This window comes from Nannobrachium achirus (genome assembly GCF_963921795.1).
Source record: "Nannobrachium achirus genome assembly, chromosome: 7".
NCBI classification, from domain to species: Eukaryota; Metazoa; Chordata; class Actinopteri; order Myctophiformes; family Myctophidae; genus Nannobrachium; species Nannobrachium achirus.
In genome coordinates, this window is record NC_137816.1 from 14,245,601 (window position 1) to 14,265,789 (window position 20,189).

The window sequence follows — 20,189 nt, forward strand, 5'->3', positions numbered from 1 at the left end:
TCACTAGTTTTGTGCGACAGTCTTGTATGATGAAGCAGGGCTTTGCTTTACCAAAAGACGTAGGCCTACACATTTGAATCTTGGAGATACGAGGTTTCTGCCCGACAGTGACGATATTTTAGCGATTATGTTGCGAGGAAAACGTTGAGATAATATTTTTTCAAGTGTCCAAATAATTTCCAAATATTATCAAATGATCTTAAGTTGTGGCCCCCCTGGACTGCCGTCACGGCACCCCAGGGTGCCCCGTCACCCACTTTGAAAACCCCTGCCGTAGACAACATGGCGTGTGTTGTGATTGATCAGTGGGGGGTCCTCTTTGCAGTGTGTCTACAGCATATTTAGTAGCAGAGAGTTCTGTTTGGACTGGATCTGTAAATGTCACAATCTTTCTCTTCACCGTCTCTGTCTCTCCGACTTCCTCTCCTCACCGTCAGGTTGGCAGAGCCTGCACTGCTGGACTGGACTGGAGACTGGCAGGAGCCATTGTTTGCATTTCCCTTCAATAAACACTTCCTGGGGTAGAGGAGAGGAGAGGAGAGGAGAGGAGAGGAGAGGAGAGGAGAGGAGAGGAGAGGAGAGGGGTTGGGAGAGGAGAGGAGAGGAGTAGGGATGGGACGAGATGAAAATTTCATATCACACGATTATTGTGACAAAAGAGATATCGCGATATTCAAAATCCATTATCCTTGGGCGGAACATTTGCCAAAAAATTGCAGATCCACAAGCTCACAAGTGTGAGCTTGTAGATCGGCAATTTTTTGGCAAAGACATTTGATAGAGAGTGAAAAAAAGACTGTATCAAGTACGTATATTATAAGTATATAAATAAAAGGTGAATTGATCCCAGCCAGTGAATGACGGAGGATCACATATAAATCAAATCTCCACGATGCGATTATCGTGAGTGTTTTTTATCACGATAAACGATAATTTCTACCACTTTTTGTGGTCACATGTTCAGACACTGGATTCTGATTGGCTTAAAACAGTGGTAAATCAGTCAGCTTCGCCCTCGTGCCACAACCCTGAAACAGTGGTAAATCAGCCAACAACCCACTCCCTCTCATGTCGCTTATCGTCCCACCCCTAGAGAGGAGAGGAGAGGAGAGGAGAGGAGAGGAGAGGAGAGGAGAGGGTAGAGGAAGGGAGGGGAGGGGAGGGGAACCATCTTGGGTGGATCTGTTGCTACTAGACAGCATGTTTATCATAACAGCTGCTGTCCACAGGGGAAACTTGGCAGGATACATCAAAGCTCCATTCACAGCCCACCTCTACCATCTGACACATGCACGCACGCACGCACGCACACACACACACACACACACACACACACACACACACACACACACGCGCACGCGCACACGCACACACACACACACACACACACACACACACACACACACACACACACACACACACACACACACACACACACACACTATAGGCTACTACACATTAGAATAGTGCATTAAAGTGAAAGGAAAATGCAATAAAATGCTAATTCCCAGGTTAAAGGAAGTCATATTCCTTTCTTTATTACACAAGCTGTTAGCCACAGGCAGCGAGAGATCTGTTTTTACAATTGTTAGGTTTTTTTGTGTGTAAATGAATTAAAGTTCCATTTGAGTGGCGCCCCTTGTATATGCCAACACATTCTTCAGAGTGAGAGCTGGCTTGGCCTCGCTTCAACACATCTCTCACAGTCTGTTGTGAACTGGCTGCAGGCCTGTGAGGGAGAGAGGGAGAGAGAGAGAGGGAGAGAGAGAGAGAGAGAGAGAGAGAGGGAGAGAGAGAGAGGGAGAGGGAGGGAGGGAGAGAGAGAGAGAGAGAGAGAGAGAGAGAGAGAGAGAGAGAGAGAGAGAGAGAGAGAGAGAGAGAGAGAATAGAGAAAAAACAAGTCAGTCCAAGTAAGAATTTTATATATCAGTTTTTACCAGACTGATCAATGGTCATGAGGGAAGGCGTTACATTTTTATTTCCCTGTAAAGCCTCTTGCTGTAGTAGAAAATACCTTTCACGTTCCTCTGCTGCCACCTTGTGGCCAGGAACATAAACTACGGCTCTGCGCCTATTCTATCATCACACGCCTCTGTTGTAGCCTACCTCTGTTGTTGTTGCGTCCATAGCAACAGTCTTCCTGTTACCTGAACAGTCTTCCTGTTACCTGGTACAGGTAAGACCTGCGTATGAGGCCAACAGAATTGCAGCAGACTCAAAGGGAAACAAACATGAATAGCGTTGCATTTTTCTCCAGGTAAGCCCAATGGAATCTACTCCATGAATTTATTTATTTATTGATTGATTGAATACTTAAACGGTTTGCTAAAAGTAGCCTACAACACAAAAGGATAGGCCTACAAAAATACCTAAAAGGATACAAAAAGACCTGAGGGCTTGTTTCCATTGTGGCGGATTTGATAGAGAGCGTCCAAATGTAAGCAAATGTTTGTTTGTTTGTTTGATTGATTGATTGATTGATTGATTGATTGATTGATTGATTGATTGATTGAAGACTTTATTAGAGGTTTGCATATGAAAAGGTACAGCCAGGACAGTACTGTTCACTGGTACAAGGTCAACTAAAAGGAAACCCAGGTAAGCTGTGGCTTATTTCCAATGAGATCCTTCTTTTTAACTCATATAACATTGAATGACAGACAGAATGAACACAGTATTATGCCGTAGATAATTGGAAACAAAAAATCCAATGCAAAATAAAAGGTATACACCATTAAATGACAGTCAAATAAAACACAGTACTATGCAGATGCATTTGGTTACATTGTATTCAGGCCTAGAATTATTGAATGCTTTAACCAGTGAAAAATAGCAGATATACAAGCTCGCAGCGCGGCCGCGCTGTGAGCTTGTATATCTATAGATCTGCTATTTTAGAAAAAGTCGTGAACATTTGGGCAAATCTTTGAATATGTATTTTCAAAGAGAACGTTTGTAACTTAAATTTTGCTTCTGGGTGGTTCCTGGAACTAAATATTTTGAGATGCGGGTCCGTAGTCAAATAAATATCATTTTGGGGGTCCTTCACATGAAAAGGTTTGAGAACCACTGACATAGTAGTCTCTCAAGAACAGACTAACTGAGCTCCAGTTGAGTGAAAAGGACCTTTTCTTTGACGATGGCTGGCCAGATTGCTGACATATAGAAACATAGGTTTTTCCAAAAAACCTTAGAAGGATTCAAAAGACACTTATAGAATCGGGTCAAAATTCTAATTTTCACGATTTTTCAAAAATAGCAGATCTACAAGCTCGCAGCGCGGCACTCGGTGCCGCGCTGTGAGCTTGTATATCTGCTATTTTTCAATAGTTAAAGCATAAAATAATGATACACAATAATGTGTACCCGTTCTGAATGGCTTAACAACACTGATGGATGTTTGGTGCAGGGATGCTCAGCTCAAGAGCATGGAGCAGACCGTGGGCCACGCAGAGAAACACCTGGGCCAGTTGTGCTCCCTGCTGGGCTCCTACACCAGGAAGACGGCCAAGGTGAGAGACAAGGCCGACCAGCTGGTGGCGCAGCTGGCCGAGTTCTCCAACACGGAGGACCCCGAGGCCAGCATGGCCCTGAAGATCCTGGCCGAGGACCTGGCAATGGTGCAGGACTACAGGCACGCTCAGGTGAGGACCTGGGCCATGGTGTAGGACAGGGTTCCCCAATTAGTTTTCCCCAAGGGCCGAATTATGTCTAGGGTACCAAGCCGAGGGCCACAACATTGCGACAGTGGCGTTCCCACTACTCCAGCGACAGTTTTCGTCGTTGTCGGGTGAGAATCTTGTATGTCCAAAACCGTTCCTTTTGAATTCATCATTTTAAAAATGATTTAAAATAGTGAAAACAGCCAATCTACAAGCCTCGCGGTGCGAGGCGTTGTGTGCTTGTAGATCTGCTGTTTTCACTACTTTTGTGCGACAGCCTTGTATGATTTGCACCCGACAACGACGATATACCAGTGTTGTTGCTGCTCTTATACTACTACACTACTTTTGTTGCGACAGCCTTGTATGATTTCCACCCGACAACGACGATATACTAGTGTTGTTGCTGCTCTTATACCACCATTATTACTGGGGTTGGTGTAGGCCAGACAGTAGGGCCCGCGGGCCGCCTATTGGGGAACCCTGGTGTAGGACTACACACTCAGGCACGCTCAGGTCAGGAGGGACACGGGGAAGGAGGCATTCATTCATTCGGGGCGGCTGTGGCTCAGGAGGAGGTTGGAGCAGGTTGGCCGGTGATCTGTGGGTCGGTGGTTTGAATCTCAGCTCCTCCAAGACACTGAACCCCACGTTGCCTTCAATGAGTTGGTTGGTGCAAGCTCACCACCACTGGTGTGTGAATGTGTAAGTGAGGACGCTGGCGTTGACTGTTTTGCCGCTTCACTTCCCATTGTATGAATGAAAGGACCATTGTAAAGCGTTTTGAGTTCGCAACTTGCTTAGAAAAGCACGATAAAAATGCAACGCATTATTCTGTAACATGGTGCTGAATACTTGTGTCCTTAGGGACAGGTACTGGTATCCACTGTGTATGTACAATGCATGTCCATGCGTGCGCAGTCTGCGCACACATGTGCCGTGTACTTGCATCTGTCCCTTTGTGTTTGTGGGTAATTTTCTTTTTTTCACATGCAGGTTGAAAGGCTGGATGCTAATGTTGTGACTCCACTCAAAGCCTACAGAGATGTTGTGAAAAATAAAAGGGTGTGTATCAACACTCACACACACACACACACACACACACAAACGCACGCACGCACGCACGCACGCACGCACGCACGCACACACACACACACACACACACACACACACACACACACACACACACACACACACACACACACACACACACACACACACACGCACGCACACATCACACGCTTCATAACCTCTCATCTCAGCATGATAAAGACACACTTTTTGCGTATTTGAAGCTGACAGTGTTTTTGACCATTCAAGGCAGAACTAAAGAAGTTCAGTGCTGATCGAACGAAAGAGCTAAAAGAGCTGCAGAAACTGGAGAAGATTCGCCAGCAGAACCCGGCAGACAGGCAGAGCATTGTATCCTACTTTAATAATTATACGATTACATGCCCAATGATAACAGCCTAGTACTATTCTGTGGGACATAATGTAACAATGATAATAGGCACATTAACAGGATATAATTAGCCAGCCATGGGGTGAAGTTTTGATCATGGTCTCATTCAGTACTTTTAAGACTGTATACATATTCATTGTTCATTCACATCCTCTAAAATTGTACTTGTGTTAAAATATGTATACGTAACGCATCTTATTCAATAGTTTTCCTTTAATGGTAGCATTTTTATCCCCAAAATAATATGATTTAATTTCTAAATGGTGGATAACTGCTTTTTGAATTCAACACTTGAGCTTCAATTTCTTAACAAGACTCCCCCCCCCTCCAGTCTCAGGTAAAACGATGAGTCTACCCACAGAGTCAGACTGTGTTCAGTAGTGTTGTAGTCGAGTCCACCTAAAGCGAGTCCAAGTCAAGTCCAAGTCATATGGGGTTCGAGTCCGAGTCGAGTCCGAGTCAAGAGCCCCTGGGAGGGGGCCGAGTCCGAGTCGAGTCCGAGACCAATGGGAGGCGAGTCCGAGTCGAGTCCGAGACCAGTGTTAGGCGAGACTGAGTCGAGTCCAGTTTTCTTTTTTTTTCCTTTTTTTTTGATAGGTAGGCTGCAGAAAACAATATATATATTTTTTTTTTTTTCGGACACACACACACACACACACACACACACACACACACACACACACACACACACACACACAATGCAAGAATCCCCCGTTCATGTGCATGCACCTGTCTGGTGTTTCCTACCAATACCTTTCAAATTAATGGCTTGTCTTCAAATTAAATCAATAGGTCTCCCCAAATTACCTTTGGTTGCTGTCAATGCTTAGGTTTGAGGGAGTTTTTTGGAGAGGTAGTTTTTTCCCATACCAATTTTCTGTCTAAGAACTAGACATTTGAGTTGCTACAATTACATTTTCTCCCAGGCAGAGAACAAGTACTTTAGTGTACAAATAAGACTTGGCATATACTGCAGTACAATATCCCAAATCACAGACGATAATTAGGCCTATCCAGTCTAATATCATGATATGGATATAATATTGATGCCCATGCACCAAAAGGCCAAGTGATAACAAAAATATTATTTAAAAAAGAATTATGTCTACTACTGTAATCTATAACATTTTTAAACAATCTATAACATTTTTAAACATTGCTGTTATAGTTGCATTGAAATAGAGTATGCATGATTTTAGCAAAACATTTTTCAAACAAACTCTTATCTTAATATTTTATTTTGACTAAAAGCTAAAATAAATAAATAAGGTTTTCCCATTCAAACACATAGCAGTATGTGCATGTCTGCATTTCATTGTTTAAGGTGAGAAATGTAGGCTACCCTATGTCATTAGTCTGATGCCTTTCAAGTACAAGGCAAAACAATACCCCATGTCACTGCTTCAAGTTGTTTTGATTCGTTTTAACCTCTCTACAGGGACTTACAATGTTACACTTATCTCTGTTGATCAGTGCACTTTAAAACTTTCGGACGAGGCTTGCTTAACGAGTAATAGACTACACCTGGAAATACAAAAAGACGTAAATTCTTAATCCAGCTGTGCGGGTGGATTAAACTACACAACACATGATCACAAAGGCTTGTGTTTGGAAGCTGTTAGGACTTATTTATTTGGGGACACAAGGATATCCTGCAGGTAAGAGGAAAGTGGACTGTTGTGCTGTTGTCTGTTTGGCGAAAACAATAACTTCTGGGAAGATTAGATGCTTGCTGCTGTGCAGAGCGGGGCTCTGTGTGTGTGCCTGTGTGTGCGTGTGTGCTACTACTGTGTGCCTATCAGATGCGCGTCAGAATGCTCTGTTACTTAACAAGGCAGCTCTCTTAATGTTAACGTGAATGCGCTCCTCATATGGATATGACATTTATTCCATTGCATTGTAGTGACTTGACTCGAGTGGACTCGGTGGGGGGCGAGTCCAAGTCAAATTAGACCGAGACCGAGACGAGTCCAAGTCAAATTAAGGGCGAGACCGAGACGAGACCGAGTCAGTGAAAATTTGGACTCGAGTCCTGACTCGAGACGAGTCATTGACTCGAGTACTACAACACTAGTGTTCAGTAAAGCTATGGTAAGCCTGTTCATAGATGTGTGTGGCTGTGTTGTGGATGACAGGCAGAGGTCAGTGTCCAGAAGGCCACAAACAACGCCCAGCGCAGCACCAGACAGATGGAGGAGACCCTCACTGACTTCCAGAGGCAGAAATTAGAAGACGTCAAAGTTAGCCTCAAATGAACAGCTGGACACGTGTTTGCATTCTCAGCCCTGTACAAAATGTGTTTATTTGAAATGCTCACTAATGCCAATCTTTTGTCAGAGGATTTTCAGGGAGTTCATCACGGTGGAGATGATCTTCCACTGCAAAGCTCTTGAGATCTATGGGGCCATGTTCCAAAACCTGGAGGTCATGGACGTAGACAAGGATATGGAGGTAACGCGCACGCATGCACGCACGCACGCACGTACGCACGTACGCACACACAAAAAAATGCTATTGAGTTCATTTCAGTAAGCGTCCCGCGAAGCTTGGCCAATGTGACCCTGGGCGTACAACAAACTTTGAGTGCTTTGTGCCAAGATGTAGGCCAGATGTAGGCCACGCTTCAGAGCCCGGACAAGGTCAGATGTTGGAGCTTCCCTGCAAGCCAAATGACGTCATGGTGACGTTATGATAACATCCTCCGGTGACTCCGCTCAGAGCGAGGCCAGATCACAGCCCATATGCATATGGGGATGATCTTGACGTCATTACCAGGACGTCATATGGACTTTTTAGTTTGACAGGATTTTTGTTGTTTGTAATGCTAGTTGAAATATGAGCATATAAGGTTATATTCTGGGACATATCTGACTAGTTATGATATTTATCTGGCCTCGATCGGACCCTCTCTGATTATTCCAGGACGTCCGTTTTCGTGGGCAGGATTTATGTTGGTTGAAATATTGGTTGATATTCTGGTCCCCAATCGAGACATCACTGATTGGTCCAGGTCCTGACCGTGCTTTCTGGGTTAACTCCTTCCAGGAGCACCGCTCAGAAAATACGTTATACTCTACAGTTTGACGTTGCATTGTGAGCTTGTAGATAAGCTATTTCTGCTGAATGTTTGCCTACATTCTTGCAGAATATTTGCCTATTATAACATGCCCATCAGTTATTGACACTAAGGCGTGCCCACCTGCCCCTGGCAGGTAAATAAAACTATAGGGCAGGTGAAATTTGCTTTCAGGTTGCCCGACCGGGCAAGTGCTCATTTGAACCGTCTATAAACACAACATGAGATATCTGTCTAAACACCTGAACATGGCCAGTGCACTCTGTCTTCTCGTCTGTGGAATGTAAAATAAGAGCACTGTTTACCTTTAACTCTCTTACTGCCACAGAATTTAACAAAAAGCTCCATCCACTGCCAGCTAAATTTGAGAATTGTCGCTCATCTTTGAAGGCCTACTGGAGAAAATTGGCTTTGACTATAAAGACAACAATTATATGGCAACGAAGAATAGAATGTCTACTTTGCAACAGAAAAAGATTTCGTGTCTTTATCATGTTCTATTCATTAGCTAGAAGCTGCTGAATATGGACTAAAAAACAGCTCTTTGAGAACATAAAGCTGAGAAAAATGCATTTTTGTGAAGGAAACATTTTCAGGCAGAAATCTCTCTTTATCCTTTACTGTTGGCAGTAAAATCACACAGTAACATCACACCTGTGCTCAGTGGTTGTTTACAAACAAATTCAAAAAAATAAAAACAAGTGCTTTTTACACACTTTTAGTGTGTAAGAGAAGTAAGAGCAGTAGTAAGGAGCAGTGCAGAACATTGACACAGTGACATGAGATTCAGCCTGAATCCTGCTTCTGCTTTCAGGGTTCTTTTTAGGTTGAAGTACAGTACAAATGATTGATGAAAATGAAAATAAAATATAAAACAACATTTTAGACACTAGAACTCAATTGTAATACTGCAAATGGAAAAAGGTTGTGGCCTACCTGCACTTACACAGGCCTCAACCACTACATGTCTACAGAGTGTATGTGTGCGTGTGTGCGTGCGTGCGTGCGGGTGTGCGTGCGTGCGTGCGTGCGTGTTTGTGTGTGTGTGTGTGTGTGTGATTCAACCGTCTCAAGCAGGGAAACAGATTCTCCACAGTAGGGTTTCATATTGAAACAGTAACCTGTACCTGAATCACAGAGAATATAAGATTTTATCCCATATTTCACTGGTTTCTGTGGATTGTAGACCTTGAAATTTAGGCGCCCTTTGAATAAAAGTGTACCTATCAATGGAAATATCTTGGTTTGGTTTGTACAGTTCACGGATTTTGGAGATAATCTAGAACTGGGCGTATTTTGAACATCCTGTCACCACTCTTTGCATCTGGACCTGTGTTATCAGTTCCAGGTAGTCCACTGGATCTTGGGACTCTTGGCTCCATTCTGTTTCACTCCAGCCAGGCTCCTCCGGGTCTGCTGAACTCTGCACCCCTACACCTACCACGTACACGAGCCCATGGTCGATCTGTAAATTATACAAATACATAATTACTACGAGTAAGCAGTGTTGTTTTTGACAGCAAATTTTGATTTTGTTTCAGTCGTAGTCTTTTGAATAAAATGTCTTTTAGTTTTAGTCTAGTTTTAGTTGACTGATCATCATAAGATTTTAGGTAACTAAATCTACAGTTGATTTAGTCGACTAAAATCTATTTTGGCAGGCCTTGATGGCATCGTAATGACTGATTTTACACTTGGTTGTGTGCTGAAAATAGCCGATCTACAAGCTCACAACGCGTCTGGTGCTAAGTCTGATTTACAGAAAAAAGGTGTTCTTTACCTATCCTTGTCCTTGGATGACCACGATGTGGCAATGAAGAAGTAGGCTGTGCTGCACTCGACTCTTCTGAAATCACAGTAGTAAAATATAAACTAGTAAACATGATGTGCACAAAATGAAATCAATTATTTACACACCCAGCATGTCTCAGACAGGTCCATGACATTATGATGTAAATGATAAAAGCATTGAACAAACAGATAGCTGTATCTACTCTAAAATGCTATAGAATTATACAAAATGCATCAGTTTTTGTTTTCTCCTTACCTTCAAACGGTATAGACCTAAGAACACAAGGAGTCCCCGGCACCTCTCCATCCGACTCATCATCTAAAGCCAGGAAAATATCAAATAGTTTATATGTAAACAAATCAATTTACAATTTTGACATTAGCAAATATGAGTGACTTACAATAAGTTCATATGTAATACATAAAATGCAGATATAGTAAATAGTTACCATGCATTTACTGTCACAGTGAAATGCCCTTTATACCCTGTATGTATAATATATAAAATGTCACAATGCAACATAGCTCTGTTTACACAAAGCTGTACTCCCTCCAACTGTATATATGTTCCCCATTTTCAACAGTTTTTATTTGTAACACTTGCTTTGGCAATGTAAACGTATGTTTTCTCATGCCAATAAAGCTCCTTTGAATTGAATTGAAAGGCTACATCATCATCATCAGAGATGTAGACTAAAGAAACCTCTCCCTCTCTCACACACACGCATCGTACGCACGCACACACAAACTAAGCCAATAAATCCTAAATTCCCATCAAATAAAAAATCATAGTAGCTGTGCAGTGCACGCGCGTGATAGGAACTCCACGTGTGTCCTGTATAGCGACAAAAACAAACTCATGCACTTGGATCTTAACTCTATGCTTGGATCAAATTGCTGATCCGGTCCGGATACGGAAACAATTCTTGCATGTATGTGTACGTGTAAATAGCCGGATGCAGTAGGCGGGCTCTAGACCGGATCCCACTGGTTTATTCGCAATAGAGATCAATCAGACCATGGTCTGATTGACAAGCCTCGGCTTGAGCCTTGAGCCTGCAGGGCTTCATCACGGATGCGGTGGAAAGAACGCCTGAAGCGATTTTATCACACTAGAGGGTCGCGGCCCTGCGATTTTATCACATACAGTATACATGCACTGGATTTACGTCTTACCACTTTGGACTGTAGAATCATGGCATCTGTTCTCCGAGGGGTCTCGCGGAAGCCATTCTTCGTCTGTCTCTTCGCGGTGGCGGCGCGGCGGTGCATCGTCTCTGCTGCTGCGGCGATGTGAGCCCCTGTGCCGGGCGCGGATCCATCCTGCACGGGGGTCGAGCTCCGTCGGGATCGGTTTCCACAATATGAGGCTCTTATCCACTTTTGGACCCCGGTTCTTCGCGACTGGCACCATCTTCATCATCACGACCAACAGCACCAAGAAATGGAATCTTTTTATGTTCAATACCAACGGCTACAGTGATCTTTTTCTCTTCTTCTTCTTCATCATCATCATCATCATCATCATCATCATCACGACCACCACCACCATTCGCTGGTCCTGGGTCAACAACATGGGTAGGTTGTGTAATCCTAATTCTAACAAAAGTTTGTTTCTATCCGTGGATCTGCTGCTGGCTGCTGCCCCTCGGCCCGGGGGGGTTGGGTCGCGCTTCGGCGGCGGAATGATACCAGCAAGTTGAGGCTGAGTTGGCCAACTACTTGGCCTAATACATCTCAATATTCTAGTACTGCTAAATACTACTACCTACTACAATTACTATACTACTAATACTATAAAACAACTGATTTCCGACAAAATGATCGCTTTTACCAACGTTTCTCTCTCTCTCTCTCTCTCTCTACTAACAGTCCGATGAAAAAACAATATAGTCCCTCAAGCCTAACAGCTAGGCAGGCTCAGAGTCGCTCTCTACTGGGCAGGCGGAGCCAGGACAGTCTGTTTACTTCTTTTTTTTATGAAGGGTTTCCGGCTGTCCTCAAAACGACACCAACGACCAATTATGCATTCAAAAGTTGTGCAAGGACCGCTTTTATCATAATCCATAAAAAACATCAAACGAACGAACGGCCGTATCGGCACGGAAGTCTCTTGGGGATTGGGGCGAACAGGAACGTTCAAAGCAGTATAAGAGTTAATGTGCTGTTTTTACTGTTGCTACACTTAAATGTATAAAATAAAAAGTGTGAAACCATAGACATATTCAGTCATAGCTACAATATGTAGGTATTTGGATTTGGAGGTATTGAGGTGTGACATGTTTTATCGCACAGCCCCAGAAAGTAAAGAAATAAGTGTTAAATTGAGCGGTAATTAAAATCTTACAATTTACTTTTCGGGCAAGTGGGCATGACCTTTGGACAAGTAGAACATGACCTGTACTTGCCCGATGGGCAAGTGCCTCTGAGACCTTAGTGTCAACCCCTGCCCATAATAGGGACAGCAAGGGTTCAAGAGACCCAGCCTGATGATGTATTCATTCACAGATGTTCAGCAGGAGGATCAGGACGTCAGAGTCTCTAGCCGGCCGTCCGGACACGCTGCTCACCAGCCACTCCACCTCCTCCATGGACCACCATGCCAGCCCCACCGCGGCCTCTACCAGGCGCCTCAGCCTCAGCCCCGCGCTGGCCTCGACCAGAGGCCACAGCTTCAGGCCAACCCGGGACCACAGCCTCAGGTCAACGTTGGCCTCCGCAAGGGGCCACAGCAAGCATCCGGAGGCCTCCAGTAGGGTGAGTTCACATCTCTCCAGCGCAGTGTTTCTCAAACAGGGTTCATTTGGTTCCATTTGTACACTGTCGCAGTTACAGACTTGTATGGGTCAATTTAGACCCCCCTAAAGGAACCCACAGAGTCCCGGTTACACCCCGCCACTCCGACATGTCTCCTTTCCGACATGTCTCCATTCCGACACTAACCCTATCTCTAACCCTTACCCTTAGTGTCGCCACTTCGACAATAAGAAGTCAATTTCGGAGTGGCGACATGTCGGAATGGAGAGCGACACCCCAGAGTCCCTGGAATCCACTTTGAGAACCATTGCTCTAGTGGTTGGAAAAAGTACTCACCTTTTTTACTTAAAGGACCAGGTCACCTCTGGGACAACCAGATCTTATTTTATTGTTGTTTGGGACACGATCAACACAATCCTAAGTACTTTTTTGTGTTCAATCTGTGTTTTTAGATATTTTAGGATTTCAGCATGCTTGTAGCATGCTACAACTGGTCATATGATGCATTTTGCATCATATGACCAGTTGTAGCATGCTGAAATACTAAAATATCTAAAAACACAGATTGAACACAAAAAAGTACTTAGGATTGTGTTGATCGTGTCCCAAACAACAATAAAATAAGATCTGGTTGTCCCAGAGGTGACCTGTTCCTTTAAGTAAAAGTATCAATGCTGCAATGTGGAAATAGTCTGTTACAAGTAAAGGTCCGGAATTCAAAATTGACTTGAATAAAAGTGCAAAAGTATTGGTATCAAAATGTTCTTAAAGCACCAAAAGTAGAAAGTACTCATCATTGCAGAATGTCCCATTTCACAAGTTTTAAGGCCCATTCCCACTGGGCCAGATAAACAGATAAAAAATATCTTTCTCCATTCAAGTGGATGGTAAGAGATACTGATAAACAAAAAATCTGTATCTTACCATCCACTTGAATGGCGAAAGATATTTTATTTATCTGTTTATCTGGCCCAGTGGGAATGGGCCTTACAATGTATAAAGGGTATAAGATCTTTTGAAAATAGCAGATCTTACAAGCTCACAATGAGCTTGTAGATCGGCTATTTTCAAATGGCAGAAATGTATATAGGGCTGAAGTGGTTATTTTGTATGTTTTGTAATAATAATCGAAATCTACAAAGTAACTATCAACTAAAGTTTTCAAATAATTGTAGTGGAGTAAAAGTATAATATTTGCCTCTGAGACGTAGTGGAGTAGAAGTAAAAAATACCCCCAAATTGTAGCCTACTTGTAAACGTACCTCGTTATTTTACACCACTGCATCTCTGTTCTCATTGGATCATGAAAATAATGACACATGATGAGAACAATCATTCTCAAATTAGTCTTTAGCTACAGAAAGACAATCCGTACACAGTAAAACTCCCTCAGTATTAGTTTAACTCTGAGTGTACTAACTGTAACTTCACTCACAGTCTCGTACAAGCACCCTTCAGCGGCAGAGTGAAGTTGATGAAGAGGAAGAGGAAGAGGAGGAGGAGGAGGAAGATGAAGACGAAGACGAAGAAGTGTACGAGTCAGAGTTAGAGGAGGCTCAGTACCCCGCCAGGCAATCTTACTCTGCTCAATATGTCCAAAAGCAGAGACATCAGAAGTGACATGACACACACACACACACACACACACACACACACACACACACACACACACACACACACACACACACACACACACACACACACACACACACACACATCCCAAAAGTCACTAACAGAGGGAATATGTCATTAGCCACTGCTTTATAAATGAATATTTATAATGCTGAGTTTGAACTGTGAAGATATAGATGTTGTGAGTTGTATTGAGGGTCTGTTCACTGTTATGTCAGCATGCTCAGGGAAATGTACCACAAAACCATACTTTTAATCAACATATTTCTTTAAGACAAATCCCAACTGAGTTACGGATACAGCTGGGCTGTGTAATGTGTCTGTAATGTTTTAGAAACATATTAAAGCAATGTTTACTTCAGATATAATTGCTCTGTGCTGGAATGGAAACTGAAAACACCCCTCCGCTCCCCCATCTCAACAGCCCATGAATGCAAAATGTGTTGTATTTGCAATAAACCTTCTTGTGTCGTTATTATCTCCTTTCCATAGAAAATATAGTCCATACCCAGGGATGTGCATTATCCAAAGTATGTGCAGATCTAAGACCGCAGCTGGCACTACAGATCCCATAGCACATGGTAAAACTGCTAACAGCTTGTTGAAGTAAAAGATCTGCTTCAATTAATTTTAAGATATACCGATCCACTAAGAAAATATCATGATAATTGAAAATAAGTAAGTAAGTAAATAAGTAAGTAAATAAATGAATACCGGTAGGTACGTACGTACGTACGTATGTACTTAAGTAAATAAGTAAGTAAGTAAATAAATGAACATCGGTACGTACGTTCCATATGTACGTGTACAGACAGACAGACAGACAGACAGACAGACAGACAGACAGACAGACTGACATACAGACATACAGACATACATACTGTACATACATACTTTAACCAACCAACCAAAATTCACCATTCACCTGAAAGTTTGGGAACCACTGCGCTACGCTACACAGATGAAACATACTGCTACTCCTGTTAACAATAAAAAAAACAAAAACAACAGTTAATCCTTTTGTGAAGAACACTATTGTTGTCTCTTGTCTGGCATGAAGTACATGAATATCTGGGCAACTCCCCGTTGTTTTGTTTTTCAGCAGTTTTGGGCAATGAACACTTCAGCCTGTCTAAAAATGACATGGGAATTGAAATCATGGTTAAGTAACGGTATAATTAAAATAATGGATGTCTATGAGATAATGTTGTTTATAATGAGCTAAAAAAGCTAAATATGACATGCCACAGAAACCAAGAGGGTTGTATTTGGGCATGATTCTAGAAACGTGTGCAACCTCCAATGTCCATACTGGAGATACACTTCCCACAAAAAAGAAATCAGTAAAGGTTTGGTAACTCAATAATACAATACAATACAATACAATACAATACAATACAATACAATACAATACAAATTACAATACAATAGTGGACAACCATGAAAATAACTCTGAAAGTACAATAGTGGACAACCGTGAAAATAACTCTGAAAGTAAGAGAAATGGAGTGAATACAATCTAGGATATCTGAGTAGATGAAAGGGGTTTAATGTTCAAAGGCACAAACCTAAACCATCTATTACTATAGAGATAAACACAATACTAGAGGTCACATCTACGTGGCCCTCACACACAGAGAACCTGTCGTACCCGTCTGTCTGTGTTCCTTTTGAGCCCATATATGGAGATCTCGGTGTATCTGTCTGTCAACCTGTGTCCATTTTATGCCCATATACTGTATGGAGATCCCTGGTCGATTAGTCTATTTATTTCATGTGGATCTTCTTCTGCCCGTTACTGTGTGTACATGGACATGTGAGCATCTCCATGCTTGTATATTTGAAGTGTAATTGTGTATTTTCAAATTATTATTGTTGCGACCGAAGGTCGCATATACTCTGAAGAACCGTGTCGCTTGAGTGTCCTTCCGTAACCTCTGTGATGTCAGTGTGATGTCAGCGAGTTGTGACATCACTTCCTGTGCGGGGCGGCTACACGAAATGTGGATAACACTATATATGGAGATAGTCCAGTCCATCATGTCATATGGGACTACCGTCATAGACAGTAGCCAAAAGAGAAGGATACACAAGACTAAGAAAGACAAAAAAAGGAGGAGGAGGATAAAGATACCAAAAGGAGAGAGAAGAAAGGGTGGATGAGGTACAATGTGTCTCAGAAAAGAAAAGGAGGCGGCAACGGGGGCGGCTAGATAAAGTTATTAGGCCTGGATCCGACTTTAAGTCGACGCACAGGATTCCAGAAGTGTAGCGCTTATTCGCTCTTGTATCAAACTGGTACTCGAAACGTTCTTAGAATTTAATATATATTTTCTAAAGTAAATATGGGGCGGCTGTGAAAAAAAGAGAAGAATAAAAAAGAAGAAAAGGAGGAGGAGGATAAAGATACCAAAAGGAGAGAGAAGAAAGGGTGGATGAGGTACAATGTGCGGTATCCTCCTTGTCAAGCTCGACGTTGGTCATTTGGACCTATACATGGAGAAATGGAGCGAACCTGTTTGGCCTAAACATGGAGATGTGGAGAACACTATATATGGAGATAGTCCAGTCCATCATGTCATATGGGACTATACCGTCATAGACAGTAGCCATTGTTAGGCCGGAGTCAATGGCTGTCTGTCTGACTGTCTGTACAGGAAGTGATGTCACATGACATACTTTTTATGCCCATATATGAGTCATTCTGTACCACATTCTGTACCTATCGCTCACACCCTAGGTGGGGTTGGCCTTTCTGTGTGGAGTTTGCATGTTCTCCCCGTGTCTCCTAGGGTTGATACCCTCACAAAAACATGAACAAACTCCCCCCAGAATGATAACAACTAGAATCGTCAGAGAAACGCTGTGGTTGGCCAGATAGTCAAGAATTGGCGCGACAGGGCGAGGTCGCATATCACCATGAGGTCGCATTCCACCCTCAGGTGTCTTACTAGTATTATCTATCTATAAATGTGAGAAGTCTCTGCGTGCGTGCGTGCGTATCTGTCTATCTGTCTGTCTGTAATCCGCGTATCTCGAGAACCGTTCGTCCCACCGGCTTCAGATTCGGCAAGCGTGTTCCCCGCCGCGGCGCGGAGTGCAGTGCCGGGCCTCGACCCGACCCGAAGCACGGTTTTCCTGAACCGGTGCGAAACGTTCAGAATCTCTGTAAGCGGAACTGATTGTTGACATCAGGCTGTTCCTGAGGAAATCGGCGGAAGCGCTGACTCATTGTGACATCACTTCATAAAAGACTCTGACATCACGTACGCCACATGAGTCAACAAAAAATGCCATGGTTACGTATTGAATGTCATCAGTATGACATAACCGAACAACGGGTATGATGGGTATTGCCTAACAACCGGAGGGGCATCATTCCCCACGGGTGGAAAAGCAAGCAGGCTGCGTATACTGCTCAAGATGAAGACAGACAGATACAGAGATATCCATATATGGGCATAACATGGACGCAAACAGACAGATATCTCCATGTATGGGCATAAATGGACACAGGCAAACAGATGGTCAAAACAGGTCGTATGACAACAGGTATAATGGGGTTTGCATTAAAGGGTGGGGCATTCATTCCCAATTTACATCCTTTCCGAGTTGGCCAGGTCGCCGACTAGACGCTCGGCCTATATTATGTGTTCTGTATGCATGTTCACTGCCTGAGTATGTATGTTTTCAATATAGATATATCTGTATACATAATCAGCATGTTCTAGCATGTTCTAGACCCAGCCTTCTGATCATATATGCATGTAGGTTCTCTGTGTATTCACTGTACAGTAGGTTCTAGAGCTAGCTCAGCCCTTTCTCTGTAATCTCTGTATTCTCAAGGACTTCCTCATAAAGCCAGCTGTGTTTAAACTCTGGGCTCTTCTCTATCAGCTCGAACAGTCTACAATACTCGCCTGCATACACATGTCCGGTCAGTATGTCCTGTTGCATGTCCATCTCTGATAACAGTCTGCTGCCGCTGTCTGGAAACCATTGATTTAGTCTGTCGATGAGCCTAGCTTTCCTCTTGACCAGACACTGTTTGACCATGACGAGCAGAGTGGACGCATTGGAAGGAGTCAAACCGGAGGAGAAGAGATCAGCTTTGGGACGGAGATGAACCAGACACAGGTTATTGTTAGAGAGTTTGCCCTTCCCCTTCTTAAGCGTCAAACTGTGTTTGTGTAGTAACTGGATGTCCCAGGCCATCTGGCTGAAGACACTGAAGGCTCTGTATCGCACCATATCACCCGGTCTTGACATCATCGTCAGATATTCACGCTCGCTCATGAAGAGGAAGAGTTCTATTCTTCCGTATCTGTAGACAGATGTTCGTTCAAACAGAGAGTACACGATCTTCAACAGCGTGGCTCGTTCATTAACCTGTGGCAGTATCCCCACCACCTTCACTGGGATGTCATCAGTCCAGTTGGCTTCTGATATCCCCACATCAGTAAAGAGTTTATCAGCGGTCATGATAGGAGGATTCATGTGTCCACCACAGATGGGATCCAATTTAAAATAATCACAGTGGACCACTTCTAACTGGCCATCAAGACGACCCTCCAACTCCCGTAGGTAAGGTAGGTAGAACTTGTCTCCTTCGAGAGCCACTAGTCTCTGAACTCCAGCATTCAACAATGTTCGAGTCAACACTCCTGGTCCTGGATTGCATTCAAAGATGGCTGTTTTGGCATTGTCTAGATCAGGACCTAGGTGTTGGGTTACCAGCTGGGCCAGTGCTGGATCCACTATGTAGTGTCTGGAAGTCCTCTCAGGCCGAGGTGTTTGCGAGGGTGTGCATGAGGGCCGACTGGGCCCAGAAGAGAGAGCGTCCAGGCTGTAGGCTCTTCTCTGGGGCATGAGGACACAGGGTCCAGAGGCTCCTCGAAGAACACAGGGTCTACTGCTGTGTGTGTGGCAGCAGACAGAGCGCATTACCACCACAGCCAGTCTAAACATATGAGTGGACATGATGGGGATGGATGGACTGTGAGAGAAAGGTGGTCAGTGCCTTTATTTGGAACTAACTAACCCCAACTAGCTGACACCAGCCGTCACGCGGCGTCTTTAGACATCATAAATACTGACAGTGTGACTGACATTGAACACGCTGTAGAGATCCCTGATGTCAGTATATGCCCATGCTCAAATATGTTCTGGACAACTGGATTTCCATGTGGCATATAATGATGACATCAGCGATCTCCATATACTGTATGGGCATAAAAGTGGACTGACAGATACAGAGATCTGATTGTCCAGGGCCATAGGTCCAACCACTATGCCCATATATGGTCATGTGCCTGTATGGAACTGACGACTTCAGACTCGTGTGTGTAGCTTCAAGGACTCGAGGGAGTACGGTGCCCACTGTCGAGTAGTTTGGATATCCAGTTGTTCAGAACCACCTACCCAACCAATATGCATATATGGGAATATACTGATCTATCTATCTATAAATTAGACAATTATTATGTCTGTGTGTCTGTGTTTACGTCATCCAAACTGTTGAAATAGTGATGTCATCAACTGGGTGATGACGTCAGCTGTCTGTGACCTCACCATTGATTTCAAAGGGGGAGTGGTCATTGTTGGCCAGGGGGAGTGCCACACCGAAGTGGTAAGTGGGGCATGTCCTACACGGAGTACCCAAGCGGGACCTTCCCCCCATTCTGCTCCGGGACGGGTTACGTGTTCTCGGGAGACAAATATCTACAGAAACTCACGGAGAATTCCCCGTGTGCCTTTGGAGGACGTGTATGTGGGGATGTGCCTGGCCAACGGCCTGGCCAGGTTCGGG

The 20,189-nt window shown here is 43.6% G+C and overlaps 2 protein-coding genes and 1 long non-coding RNA gene across 3 annotated transcripts; 1 reads left to right on the forward strand and 2 right to left on the reverse strand.

Moving 5' to 3' along the window:
• Positions 1-3,428: 3,428 nt before the first annotated feature.
• On the forward strand, positions 3,429-14,368 carry LOC308288595 (CBY1-interacting BAR domain-containing protein 2-like; the record flags this gene model as incomplete). The annotated part of the gene is made up of 7 exons (XM_080730066.1): positions 3,429-3,644; positions 4,659-4,727; positions 4,983-5,084; positions 7,260-7,364; positions 7,462-7,575; positions 12,500-12,748; positions 14,186-14,368. 7 exons carry the CDS (start codon positions 3,429-3,431, stop codon positions 14,366-14,368), a joined length of 1,038 nt encoding a protein of 345 aa, XP_080586192.1.
• Positions 9,265-11,419, reverse strand: LOC308288216. Its single transcript, XR_013962179.1, has 3 exons — positions 10,248-11,419; positions 9,981-10,046; positions 9,265-9,665 (listed from the first exon to the last, which is right to left on the reverse strand). It is a non-coding gene; the product is annotated as an uncharacterized lncRNA (long non-coding RNA).
• A 3,819-nt stretch (positions 14,369-18,187) lies between the features above and the next one.
• LOC308288596 (dimethyladenosine transferase 2, mitochondrial-like) lies at positions 18,188-19,324 on the reverse strand (the record flags this gene model as incomplete). The annotated part of the gene is made up of 1 exon (XM_080730067.1): positions 18,188-19,324. One exon carries the CDS (start codon positions 19,322-19,324, stop codon positions 18,188-18,190), a length of 1,137 nt encoding a protein of 378 aa, XP_080586193.1.
• Positions 19,325-20,189: the final 865 nt, after the last annotated feature.